The 13,576-nt window shown below is 41.9% G+C and overlaps 1 protein-coding gene across 1 annotated transcript in view; it reads left to right on the forward strand.

Moving 5' to 3' along the window:
* Positions 1-13,576, forward strand: part of ADGRG4 (adhesion G protein-coupled receptor G4) — a 102,341-nt gene that overhangs the window by 26,273 nt on the left and 62,492 nt on the right. The window contains 6 exon segments of the mRNA XM_082376229.1: positions 6,829-6,995; positions 6,999-8,783; positions 8,787-9,380; positions 9,682-11,385; positions 11,387-11,916; positions 11,918-13,496. Of these exon segments, the coding sequence (XP_082232355.1) occupies positions 6,829-6,995; positions 6,999-8,783; positions 8,787-9,380; positions 9,682-11,385; positions 11,387-11,916; positions 11,918-13,496 (6,359 nt within the window).

A 13,576-nucleotide genomic window follows, 5' to 3' on the forward strand; every position in this document is an offset into this window, starting at 1 on the left:
GTGAACTATTCATGTCTTTTACCGATTTTTCTCTCTTTTTTATTGAAGTATAGTTAATTTACTATGTTGTGTGAGTTTCAAGTGTACAGCAAAGTGATTCAGTTATGCATGTATATATTCTTTTTCAGATTCTTTTCTATTATAGGTTATTACAAGATATTGAGTATAGTTCCCTGTGCTATACAGTAGGTCTTTGTTGTTTACCTGTTTTATATATAGTAGTGTGTGTATGTTAATCCCAAACTCCTAATTCATTGCACATTTTTTCATTGGATTTTTTATTTTTAATGTGGAGTCTTGAGAGTTCTTTATATATTCTAGTCCTTTGTTGGATATATGCTTTGCAAATATTTTCTCCTCATCTGTAGATTACTCTTTTATCCTTTTCACATGGGCTTTCACCAAGCAAAAGCTTTTAGTTTTGGTGAAGTACAATTTATTGATTTTTCTTTTTGTGGATCATGCTTTTGGTGTCAAGTCTAAGAACTCTTTGCTTGGTGTTAATTTGTATCCTCCAACCTTACTGAACTCACTTTTAAGTCCCAGGAGGTTTTTTGTTTTTTGTTTATTTTTAGGTTCCTTGAGATTTTCTACATGGACAATCACATAATCTGCAAGGCCTTTTATTTCTTTTTCTTTTCTTATTGGTGTGCCTCTAACTTCCCGTACTATGTTGAATAAGAGTGACGAGAGCTGACATCCTTGCCTAGTTCCCAGTCTTAGTGGGAAGACATTCAGCCTTTCACCATTATGGTTGATGTTAGCTGTAGCTTTCTTGGTGATGTTCTTTATCAAGTTAATATAAATACCCTCCATTCCTAACTTGCCAAGAAATTTTTTTCGTGAATGGATGTGGGATTTTGTCAAATGATTTTTCTGTATCAATTAAACACGTTTGCTAACCCATTGTAATTAATTGCTAGACTTAGGGTTTGAAAGGATCTTTAATCCCTATGGATCCTGGTTAAAAAGCTACTGACGCTTGATTGGATTACTTCTATTTGGGATATAAGTGATTATTTAAGGAATATTGTTTCAGGGCATGGCTGTAATTGGGATCCCCATTGGGTTTCAATGCCTAGGCTTGCAAGTGTGCCTTCATGTTTTGGTTTAGCACTGTGATTCTCTCTTCTAAAGTTTATGTCTGACTATTTTGGGTGATTGCTTTCTCTTGAGCAGTTCAGCATTTGCAGAACTTGGCTTTTATTATCTAAATTTGCTAATTCTTGATTCTTTTAGGTAGAGTCTTTTTTTTCTCCGGGGTTTGTGATGATTCTGTGTAAACTGAGGGCATGCACTTATGGGTACTAGATAATTGAAGCACTAGCACACACTGTCTTATTTCTTCTCTACATATTTCACCGGTGGAAATCTCATCTTCTCAACACTGAACATCTCTGGGCCTAATCTCTAAATGAGGGGATTGAATACAATCTCCAACACAGTGCTAAAATTCTGTGATTTAATTATGGAAGATTTGAGTTATAAAGACTTTGGAGGAAAAAGCTTGAAACAGTAATGTCTCTGGAAAAAAAACACTTTCATCTGAAATATTCAATGGGAGGTTTGCTGAAATATACAAATCCAGGTTTTAAGTTAAAATGAAAGTTGCATTAATTCCTAGGAGATATCTAGTACTTAAAATGCCACCTGTTTGGCAATTTTGTTCAACTCATTTGTTTTTCTTTTTCTCAGTCTTATGCTTCTTTTTGAGATGCTTACAGGAAGTGTCAATAACAATTAACATCTATAGCTCAGCCCTCTCCAGATAAAAATATCATGCCTAACTCCCAACCTCTGTGTTCTAAAAGAGTTTACTTGTTATGGATTTCTCTAACAGTGCTATTTGAATGCTGCATCAAAGAAAATAACTTAGGCTTTTGTGGTATGTAGTGTTTTATTGTCTTCCTAAAAAGTTAACACAGCTCAATCATTAATCATTTGTAAAGGAATGGGAATTGTGAAATCTTCTCTCAACAATTAGTGCATTCATAGGGAGTGATTCAGGCCCTGGGATGCCACACTCCTCAAATGTGATATAAGTGACACTGTAACAGGTTTGCTAAGCCAGTTGGCTGTGGTAAAGCCATCTGCAAAAATGGGAGCCAAGATCCTGACAATTCTCCTTTTACTTGCAGTTATGGAAAAATTTGAAGGCAGAAGCTTGAAATAAATGTTGTGCTGCTGAAATGTACCAGTTTCTTGATACTGCTTAATAGGATGTGAATCTCTGATAATTGAAACAATGCTGTAAAATTAAGTTAAAAAGTACTTCTTATATCACTTTGAGTTTTCTTTTTATAAATGTGTGTACTTTTGTCTACTCATCTATACAGTTAGTTGCAGGTTTCTGATTGTCACTCATTCTACTTGCTAATGACCACAAAATCCCAAAGAATATCCCACACACATCTCAGAATTTCTATATATGCAAATTAAAAGTTATTTCAATGCTCGAGACAGTGAAATAAGTTAGTAGATTTTCTACCACCATAATTATTCCTACATCATAGGTATTATGCTTCCCAGGTAGATAAATTCAAAATGCTAATTTCCCAGTGGTAAATATGCATGATTTCATTTCGGGTGATTTGAACTGGTGAAAAATTATGACTCAGTGTTGAATTTTACTATGCACTATTTTCACTTGGATGTTCCACCATCATTCCAAATTCCACTTATCCGAGCCTGAAGTGGGTGTTTTTCTTCCGAGTGAGGCTGCCCTCCCAATTTTCCTATTTCTATGAATATCACCACTGTTCTCCAAGTAGCCCAAAAGCAAAAGTCAAGTTCTCTGACATTTCTCTGTCTTCATCTCTTAAACCTCTTTGCTAACATAAACTGTCATGTCAATTCTTCCTTTCCAATAGCTGTAGGATTAGGGTTTCCCACACTACTCTCATCTCATTCCAAGCCTTCATCATTTCTACTTGTTCAGTTAGCCTGCAAATATTTATTGGACATCTACCACATGCCAGGCCCTGTACTAGGCACTGGGGATATAATGGTGAGTGAGCAAAGAAAGATGAAGGCCTTACCCATAAAGTGTAGTGAGGAAGACAGATATTAATAAGCACACATACATGAAAAACTGCATCTGTGACAAGTACTGTGAAGAAGAGGTATGAGAGTTGTCATAAGAGGTATGTCATAAGAGCCTAGAATAGATTGGTTTGACCTAGTTATGGAGGCAAAGGAAGGCAATCCCTGAAAAAGTGATGCATGAGTGAGATCTGGAGGAAGAATAGAAGTTAATCAGATGAAGAAGGGTGGGAAGATCATTCTAAGTAGAGGCAACAGGACATGCAGTAGTCTTGTGGTGGGAAAATAATGCCAAGTATTGCAGGACTAAAATGAGGCTGCCGGGCTGAAGCCCAGAAAACAAGGGAGTAGGTCAAACTGAGGCTGAAGAGGCAGGTAGAGACCAAACCATGCATAGTTGTTTTAGGCTCTATTAAGAAAAATTTTTTTAATCCTATGAGCAATACAAGGCCACTAATGGGAGCTGAGTATGTGAAGGTGTGTGTGTATGTGTGTGAGACACGTAATCAAATTTGCATGTCCAAAAGATCATTCTGATTGCATTATGGAACAGATTGGAGGGGCCCCAAGAGTAGAGGCAGAATCTAGTTGGGAAGCTACTGTAGTAGTCCAGGTGAGAGATTGATGGTGGCTTGGTCAGAGTGGTAAGTGATAAAGGTGGGGATAAACAGGTGAAGTAAAGAGCTATTTAGCAGGTAAGATCCATAGGACAAGATTATGGACTGGCTATAGCAGGTGAGAGGAAATGAAGGAGACAGAGGGAGAGGGTTTTGGCTTACACAATTAAATGTATGCTTCACTGCGGGAATACTGAAACAGAACCCAGTTTGGAGAGAGTTCAAGTTGGGGCATATTGAGTTGAGGTGTTAATGAGATATCCAAGAGATGATGTCAAGTGAGCAATTAATTATGTAAATGTGAAGCTCAGAATAGAGATCTGATCTAGAGATATAACTTTGAGATTCATCTGTGTATATGTGTAAGTTGGAATCCTAGATGTGAAGAAACTATAGAGGGACTTCGCTGGTGGCGCAGTGGGTAAGACTCTGCGCTCCCAATGCAGGGGGCCCAGGTTCGATCCCTGGTTGGGGAACTAGATCCCACATGCATGCTGCAACTAAGAGTTAGCATGCCACAAGTAAGGAGCCTGCAAGTGTCAACTAAGACCTGGTGCAGCCAAAATAATTAATTAATTAATTAATTAAGAAAAAGAAACTATAGAGTGAGAAGAAAAGATGTGCTGGGACCAAGCCTTGGGGAACCCTGATATTTAATGGCCAGGTGAAATAGGATGTGTCTGCAAAGGTGATAGCCAGAAGGAGTGGCCAGAGAAGTAGGAGAAAAACCAAGAGTGCATTATGTCATAGAAGTCAACTCAAAGAATATCTTAAGAAGGAGGGAGTGGTCAACATTATCAAAAGCTGTTGAAAGGTCAAGTGAGATGAGGACTGAAAAAGTATCCATTGTATTTGTCTACATGGAGGCCATTGGTGGCCTTAGTGAGTGCTGTTTAGTTGAATGATGATGGCAGAAGCCAGATTCCTGTGGGCTAAAGAATGGGTCAGGGGAGCATGAAGACAGCCAGTAGAGATCAATTTTCTTTAAAGAAGTTTGGGTGTGATGGGGAGGAGAGTGACAGGGCAGTACCTGCAGAAGGATATGGGGTTTTTATTTTATTTTATCTTATTTATTTATTTTTAAAAATAAATTTATTTATTTATTTATTTTTAAAAATAAATTTATTTATTTATTTTTGGCTGCTTTGGTTCTTTGTTGCTGTGCGTGGCTTTCTCTATTTGCGGCGAGCGGGAGCTACTCTTCGTTGCGGCGCACGGGCTTCTCACTGCGGTGGCTTCTCTTGTTGCAGAGCACGGGCTCTAGGCACGTGGTCTTCAGTAGTTGTGGCACACGGGCTTAGTTGCTCCACGGCATGTGGGATCTTCCCGGGCCAGGGCTCGAACCCGTGTCCCCTGCATTGGCAGGCGGATTCTTAACCACTGCGCCACCAGGGAAGCCCGGGGTTTTTTATGTTTTATTGCAACAGACTGGAACTTGTTTTAAATCAGGAGGGGAAGGCTCCTTAGGGAAAGGAGGGATGACTGTTGGTGTCAGCTTTCCGAGACGGTAGCACGGCTAAGTTTCTACCTCATGACTTCCATTGTTTTTTCCTATGAAATAAGAGGAAAAGGTTAGTTGATAAACATGTGAGGGTAAAGTTTGAGAATGGGGAAGGTTTTCAGTAGTTATTGCAGAGAGTAGGAGCATAAATTGACCAGAGAAAAGTGGTAGGCTGGATGGGCAGTGTGAAAAGCTTATTTGAGGTTGGTGGTCATGAATTTATAGAAATACTAATTCATCCTCCTGTGTGACTGTGCCCATCATTACATTAGAATGCGGGAAGAAAATATTGTGAAACTTCTGTTTATATTTATTTTTATCATATTCTTTTGGCATATTTTGAGTATGTTTATAATGTACATAATGTAAATTTATTATACATATGTATACATTATTGGTAAATATATATACATAAATGGCATATGTTAAAGAAATTTTAATCTTGGGGTCCCAGATCAAAATATTTTCAGTTTATAGTACTGAGATGAATAATAGGCATTTGACAACAGTTAATCATTTTTTGAGCACTTCCTATATGCCAGGTGCTGTGCTAAGTATTTTACATGCATTAACTCAATTCTCAAAACAATTTTTTAAGATCGGTGTTATTATCTCACATTACAGAGGAGGAAATTGAAGCACAGAGAGGTTAACTAACTAGTCCAAGATTACATAATGAATAAATGAGGGAGCCAGGATTTAAAAATACATCTATTTGAATCCAAAGCTGGTCCTCCCTTTTTTGGAAGACTTTAACCACACAATCCAATTTCTGTAATAGATATAGGACCATTCAAGTCATCTATTTCTTCTTAAGTGAGTTTGACCACTTGCCTTTCAAGAAATTGGTTCATTTCCCAAAGTTAATCCTCTTACTCAGTGTGCTACTCTAGCATACACCCCTCTTTTAGGAGTGCCTATATTTTTTTATGGCGACACAATGGAATGGATATCCTTCTACCTGTTACTTAACCAGGGCATTATGAGAACCATATATAGATTTTGGAAAGTAGAAAATCATCTTAAGAAAAACCAAGTAAAAAAAAAGAAAGAAGGAAGGAAGGAAGGAAAGAAAGAAAAAAGAAAGAAAGAAGTAAAAAAAGAAAGAAAGAAAGAAAGAAAGGAAGGAAGGAAGGAAGAAAGAAAGAAAGAAAGAAAGGAAGAAAGAAAAATCAAGTACAGTTGGCCCTTGAACAATGTGGAGATTAGGAATGTCAACCCTCCAGAGCAGGGAAAATCACGTTACAATTTTTTTTTTTGACTGTGCCACGTGGCATGTGGGATCTTAATTTGAACCCCACACCCCCTGCAGTGGAAGCGCAGAGTCTTAACCACTGGACCACCAGCGAAGTCCCCCCATTACAACTTATAGTTGGCCCTCTGTATCTGTGGTTTCTCCATATCCGTTCTTCCACATCCGAGGATTCAGCCAACCGTAGATTGTGTAGTACTGTAGTATTTACTATTGAAAAAAAAATTGCGTATAGGTGGACCCACACAGTTAAAACCCTATAATTCAAGGGTCAGCTGTAATCACATGATTTGATTTATATCTGATACTTATCTCCTCTTAAAAATATGAAAAACCATTATAGAACTGTTTCTTAAAGAATTGTCTCTGACTTCTAAAGTTGAATCCAAAGTAACACATGCTTTGTAATTTTTCAGTTGTTTCTGAAAATATAGCAATTCAGGAAACAACTACAACTCTTTCACAACAAATAGATTTGACAACACCATTCCAAGTTACTGGACTAAAACCGCAAAGGACGGTATATTCTTCTACCGTGGTGTCTAAAAGCATGCCTGTATTTGCAACTGATTCTACAACCAGATAGTATTCCAATACAACATCTCCAACTCTGGAAACAATGACTGCACCAATTTTTAAAAAGACATCCATAGCGGAGACAGCTACATTCGCAGCAGACATCTTGTCTACTTCAGCAGCCATTGCTCTCTCTACCAAGAGTACCTCCATAGGCCCTACTACCAATTCCATGAAAATAAGTAAATCCCCATCTTCAGAGAGCACAAGGACAACAAAAACGGCTGAATCCATTGCTACTGAGACCTTTCATCCAATGGTAGCCACTAATTTTCTGTACACATCTGGATTTACCAAGAGTTCAATTGCATCCAAAACTTCAGTGACTGGATCTCAGTCGGCTGTTATGAGGACAACATATTTATTCTCATCTATTGAGTCGACATCGATGTCTACAACATCTTGGCCCAAACACAAATCCACAGGTATGGGGGCACTCCCTATCTCCACAGCTAGCCAGGAGTTTCTTGCATCTACAGCTGCTGGAAGTGTACCTCAGTCCACGGTGGACCAGACTTCAGCTACAACTACTCATATTGGGACTGCATCAGCACTGCCGCCTGAGTCTGTGCTCCTCTCCACAGCTGTTCCAGTGGATTCTGTATTTCCTAGAAATCAGGCGGCATCCACATTGGCAACAACTGATATGGAAATACCCTTTACAGTTTATTCAACTAGGTCTATTGAAATGACACCTGCGCTAAGAACAGTTGAAACAGAGCCGGCATTTACAAATTTCCAGGATGTCTCTTCACCCAGAGTGGAGGGCACAATATCTACCTCCATGCCAAAAGAGGCCTCTTCCGTGGCCCTTTCTTTTAGGACATTCTCTCCATTCACCAGAGCTCAGAGCGTACAGACAGTTATTGATGCTGAGACTACACATGAAGCCTTGATTACTGGGATCACACTTGCACCTACAGTGGCTGAAACTATGCTTTACCCCACAATCACTGGGCCAGTATATACCCAGAATACACCCTCAGGTGGTGAAAACATGCTTCCTCTGATTTCCACTAGATCAGCTTCCACATCCAAGGTGTCTGAGTCTGGTCCCACATCAGTAACTGATGAAGGTAACCATCTATCCTCCACCAATGAGATCATTTGGACTTCCAGGCCAGAACAGACCCTGTTGACATCAGCATTCCATGGGAGTACTTCTAATACAGAACATTCATCCACAACTGCTAATATTATCGTCCAACCAGAAGCATCCACAGAGAGTGAGGCCACTACCACCGCTGATGTTACTACCGACAGATATACAGCAGTTCTATCCAAATTGACATCTCCGTGGCTTGCTAATTTCTCCACAGTTTCTGGAGCCACATCTGTAACCAAACTGCCTGAGTGTAAACTTACCAGTTTACTACTAAAACCCACCTCTATGTCCACAGTAACTGGAAATGAACTTCTTTCAACACCAAGGGAGACAGTTGTTCCACCAGTAGATAGAATATCTACCCTTGCTTATGTTGAACCAAATTTTTCTACTGAGGAGAGTGCATCTGAGAACACGCAAACAGAGACAAATGGTACAATTGCATCTGGAGAGACAACAGCCCCTGTCGCAGAGTCTGCAACAGCACAAAGATTCAGAACTGCTGTGACAAGGAAAGGAACCACTTCCCATTTTCTTAAGGGAAAATCGACTGTAGCAGCGACAACCGAGGTTCCTCCATTTGCAACGATACTGGAAGCAACAGATGAATCTGTTTCCCCCCTTCCTGATATAGAAAAGCTGACTACCCGATTGGATAATACAACTGCAACTACTGAAGCGAGAGAAAGTTAGCTTTCTGCAAAATCGGTGAAAACCACACCTAAGAATTCACCTAGTGGAACTACAGAAATCTTTAATTCCACCCACATCTACACAGCACATTGGACTTCAGAGACTCTACCTGAGGGGAATCCAGCTCCATCTCCCACTTCTGGGAGCACACAGACATTTTCTGAACCCCTGGGTGCTTCTACCACAAGGATATTGAGGACGAGTTTTGCCACTATCCCTACAGACAGGACAGCTATGTCCTTGACCGCTGGTGCCTTGTTTCCACAGCCTATAGCCACGCATTCCTCAGCAACCCTTGTGCCTGTTACCCTCGTGTTCTCACTGCCGGTTAATGTCTCTGCTGTCACCTCTATGGTGTTGTCTGAGGAGACTAAGGTTACCATGCCTGGGCCTTCTACACTGGCCAGGGCTTCCTCCACATCTCTGCCCTCAGATATCTCAGCTCTGTCATCAGCTGCAGTGACCACAGCTGCGACGGTCCAGCCACCGCAGGGGGTCTTCCAGGTCCCGACGGAGAGGGGTAAGGGACTGAATAGCACCGTGAGTATGGGGTCAGAAGGACCAAGACAACGGATGGTTGCAAGGCACTTTATTTAGAATCTACTGAATCTTACATAGACAGAAGAGGAACTCATTATTAGACAATGAACCCATAGAATTGCTTATCGTCTCGGTTCAGTCACTACCACGGACGTCAACAAGTTTACAACAACTATCCTTGAACATTATCTTCCCTTAACCAGGCTCACGCACAGCCCCCAGCCATAAGGAACAACCAGAACTCTCAGTTCCCTGAGGTCTCCTGGCTTGAGATAGCTTTGCTAATCTCTCTTACATTCCTCAGGCCTGGGAAAAAGAGTGCATGCCAAGGTAAGGGCTTTGCTTTTTGTGAGAGACATACTGTCTCCTCCAGGAGTTACCTCCGGCTAAGACTGCATGCTTCCCACACACAGCATCGATGCCGCCATTGGATCAGAGCACTTCCACAACCAGCGGTACCGTGCCTTCCCGCAGAGACTCCATCCACACCACTTCAGAGGCCACAGGGATCTCTGTCAGGATGACACCCACGGCAGTTCCCTCTCTGACAGAAACTCTAGTCCCCTCGCTGAGGCCTCCCACTCCTGTGGCAACTAAGGCTGAGACCGCCCTTCTGTCCACCTCGACTGACACAGTAACCCCTTCCACACCCACTCTTGGCTGCTCTAAACCTCTCCCTGACAACACTCCTGTTGTGTGCTCCACTCACGTAACCTCAACTATGTCTACGCCATTAGCAACCCAACCCATAGCTCAAGTGGAGGAGACTTCTACCCCTGCTCTCAGCTTTCCATACACTTTCAGTGGTAGTGGAGATGTTGTTAGCTTGGCTCCGGGCACCACAGACACTTCCGTTGTTGATGACACCATGCCCTCACACACCTCTGCCAACAAGCTTATTACTTCACTATATGGTCACATTTCTCAGTCTTCCACACATCTTGTAAACACACTGGTCCCCACCTTATTAGTGACTGACATTTCTACCTTATCTTCTGGCAAGGAGCAGATGACCACCTCCCTGGGAAAGACCCCCAGAACTCTGAAGGTGACAGAAATGTCCTCATCAAAGAATCCTCTTATTTCAGACTCCCACAGTACTTCATCCTCGGAAATGACAGACACAGGATTTGCTGAGGCCACAAAAATTTCCAGTCACCAAACACATTCACTTTCAGACACTCCGTTTGTGACTCCACCTAATGAGAATCCAACTTCATCTCCCACTTCTGGGAGCACACACCCTCCACCTACCTCAACAGCAGATATCCACATTTCCGAAATGCCTACCAGTCTTGGGAAAACAGCTCTCCCTTCACAAGCTCTGACAATTACCATGCTTTTGTCTCCTGAAAAAGAGAGCATGAGTGCCCTCTCAGTATATACTCCCAGGACTGAGAAAAAGATAGTAAGCACCACCTCTGTGACCCACCCGTTCTCACACCGCCAGGATACTTCATTTGCAGATACCATAACTTCTGGGACAACCAGGATATCAAATCCTGTAAACAATAACACAACTCTTTCACACTTGCTTTCATCTAGGACTCAACCTGAGGTGTCTTCAGTTGCCTCTCCTATTTCTGAAAGCACACAGACCTCCCCTGAGACTCCGTCTCTTTCCACAGCTCGACTATCTAATGCCAATTTTACAACTATGTCTCCTGACAGGATCACTACAGCCCTTTCTGCTCCAAATGTACCTACAGCACTTCTTGGGAAAACCTCTATGGCAACGTCCATTCCCATCTACCAGAGGTCCCCACGGCCAGTTAGTGTCACTGCCTTCACCTCCAAAAGTGTTTCTGACACTCCCACGGTACTAATGACTGAATCTTCTAAAACAGCACTCACAGATTGTTTGAAAAGTCCTTCTGTAGCCACTTCTGGGCCTGTGTCTGAGATGTCCTCAATGCCAGTTAATGACTCTGCTCTTCTACCTTCTGTTGTTTCTTCTGATGCTTCCACAACAGGTGGGTCATTCTATACTTTATTGTCTTCAGTGACCCCCAGGCCTTCTATGACCATGCAAATATCAACACTGGATGTCACCCCTGTGACATATATATGCTGGGTCTACTTCAAAAAGCACCGTGGCTTCCTGTGCTTTCACTACTTCAGAAATAACCGAGGTGTCCTCCAGGATCACACCTACATCCTCTTCCTCCCCAACAGAGCCAACTTTTCCTTCTGTGAAAACTATTCCAACCACTATAATGGCTGGGATAGTGACTACATTTGTAAGCACCCCTGCCTCTCCTCTACTCAGTTCTAAGAACACTGAAGCTATTTCTTCCATTCCAAAGACCACATTTTCACCATTTCTATCAACAACCCAACAACCATCACAAGGATATGAGGCCACCACTCTGGGCATATTCTCTGGGATTACTAATAGCTCTCTATCTACTGTAAGCAGTGGTAAAGTAACAGTTCTCACAAATACTTGTTCCAGAATTGCCGCCCCTGAAAGTGTGCTTTCATCTACTCCCTCAGAAAATCCCCACACTTCCTTGAATATTCAGGTTTCCCCCTCTTTGACTGGCTTTAAGAGCACTCCTGGACCCACAAAAAGTGTAAAAGCCAGCACTTAACCATTCTTCAAATACAGAAAAGACGACTTCCTTGTCAGAAAATACTTCAACAGCTGTGACAAAAGGTGCCACGTCTGTGAATGCACCTGTTTCATACCCTCCCTGGATTCCATCCAGTACAGCTCCACCCTCTTTGACATCATTTCTTTTTTCACCTCAAAGTACTGAAGCCGAGTTCTCCACTCCAAAGACTTCTTTTCCTCCTACATCCCAAATGGTTGAATTTCCAGTTCTGCGAACAAGAACCACATCTAGTAACACCCAGTCTCTGCTAATGACTTCCTGGAGCACACCCACAGCTGAAGATTCTCAGTTTCCAACTTCTACCACTGCTCATGTTTCTACACCCAACAAGATGGAAACAGAGAGTCCTTCCCTTGTTCCAGAGTCTTTGTCAAAATTCACAGCCTCTCAGACTGGTCTTGTATCTGGAGGTGTAATGGCAATGTCATCAATTTCCACAAGAGGAATTCTTCCTACCTTGGGGATGTCTGAGAGCCCTTCATTATCAATATCTTCAAGATCTGTCCCTACTACTTTGGCTGACATTAAGCACACATTTGAGAAGACAACCACATCTGTAACTCCTGGGACCACACTCCCATCAAATCCTTCTGGTGCTGCTTCAGGATCTATAATTTCAAAGGCTACTACTTCACCCATGCTGACTTGGATCTTATCTAGTCTCCCTTCGGGTTCCCCTCTGGCAACTATATCCAATACTCCTCACGTTATATCTTCCTCTCCAGTAGAGGTGTCAAAATCCACATTTCTGACTTCTGACATAACACCAACACACCCACTCACTAACTTTAGGACACAACCCTTTGCTGGTATAAGTGCCTTACTCACCAAAACCACCCCTTCACCTACAGTGGGTAGTATCACTACTGGCTTCCCAAGTTCTTTCCCTATGTCTGTAAAAATCACAGATGACAGTACCTACATTTCCAAATCCCCTGAAGCATTTTCCAGAATCACCTTGACTGCCAAGTCCAGGACTGTGTCTCAAGCTCCATCCTTTAGCAGAATGAGTAAGTCACCTCCTACAATTGACCACACCCGGTCTATTGGTGCCATGCTTCTACCTAGCCCTACAACAACATCTGCATGGAGCAGAATCCCAGCTGCATCAGCATCCCCGACATTAGTTCTTCCTAAGCCCACACAGGACTCCGTTCTAAATATAGCCACCACTACATCCGCTGCTACTGGAGCCCCATTTCCACTCATACCCACTGGAGTAACACATCCTTCTACAGCAACTGTGTCTTCACTACTGTCTTCCTCTTTTGAGACAAACTGGCCGGAATCCACACCTTCCTTTTTATCTATGGAAACTTTGACTTCACCTATTGCCGTTAAGTCCAAAGGTATGTTCCGCAATATATGTGGCATAACAGAATGCATGCACAATGGGATGTGTGTTCTCCAAAGGAGCCAGTTCTCTGAAGGCAGAAAGGTAAAAAGAAGGGTACAGGTATTTCTTATCTCCTACAGACAGTGGCTACAGTGGGTACCTTACCCAATCACAGAATTCTCTAGCCATCTTGCCTACATTTGTTTTTTTGAAATATAATGCAAATGTATATTTCCTCTCAGTATGACATTTCTAAGCCTCCTTTCCATCCATTTTGTTCCTGATGCTCTGACTTT

Source organism: Balaenoptera borealis, assembly GCF_965194805.1.
Source record: "Balaenoptera borealis genome assembly, chromosome: X".
Lineage (NCBI taxonomy): Eukaryota > Metazoa > Chordata > Mammalia > Artiodactyla > Balaenopteridae > Balaenoptera > Balaenoptera borealis.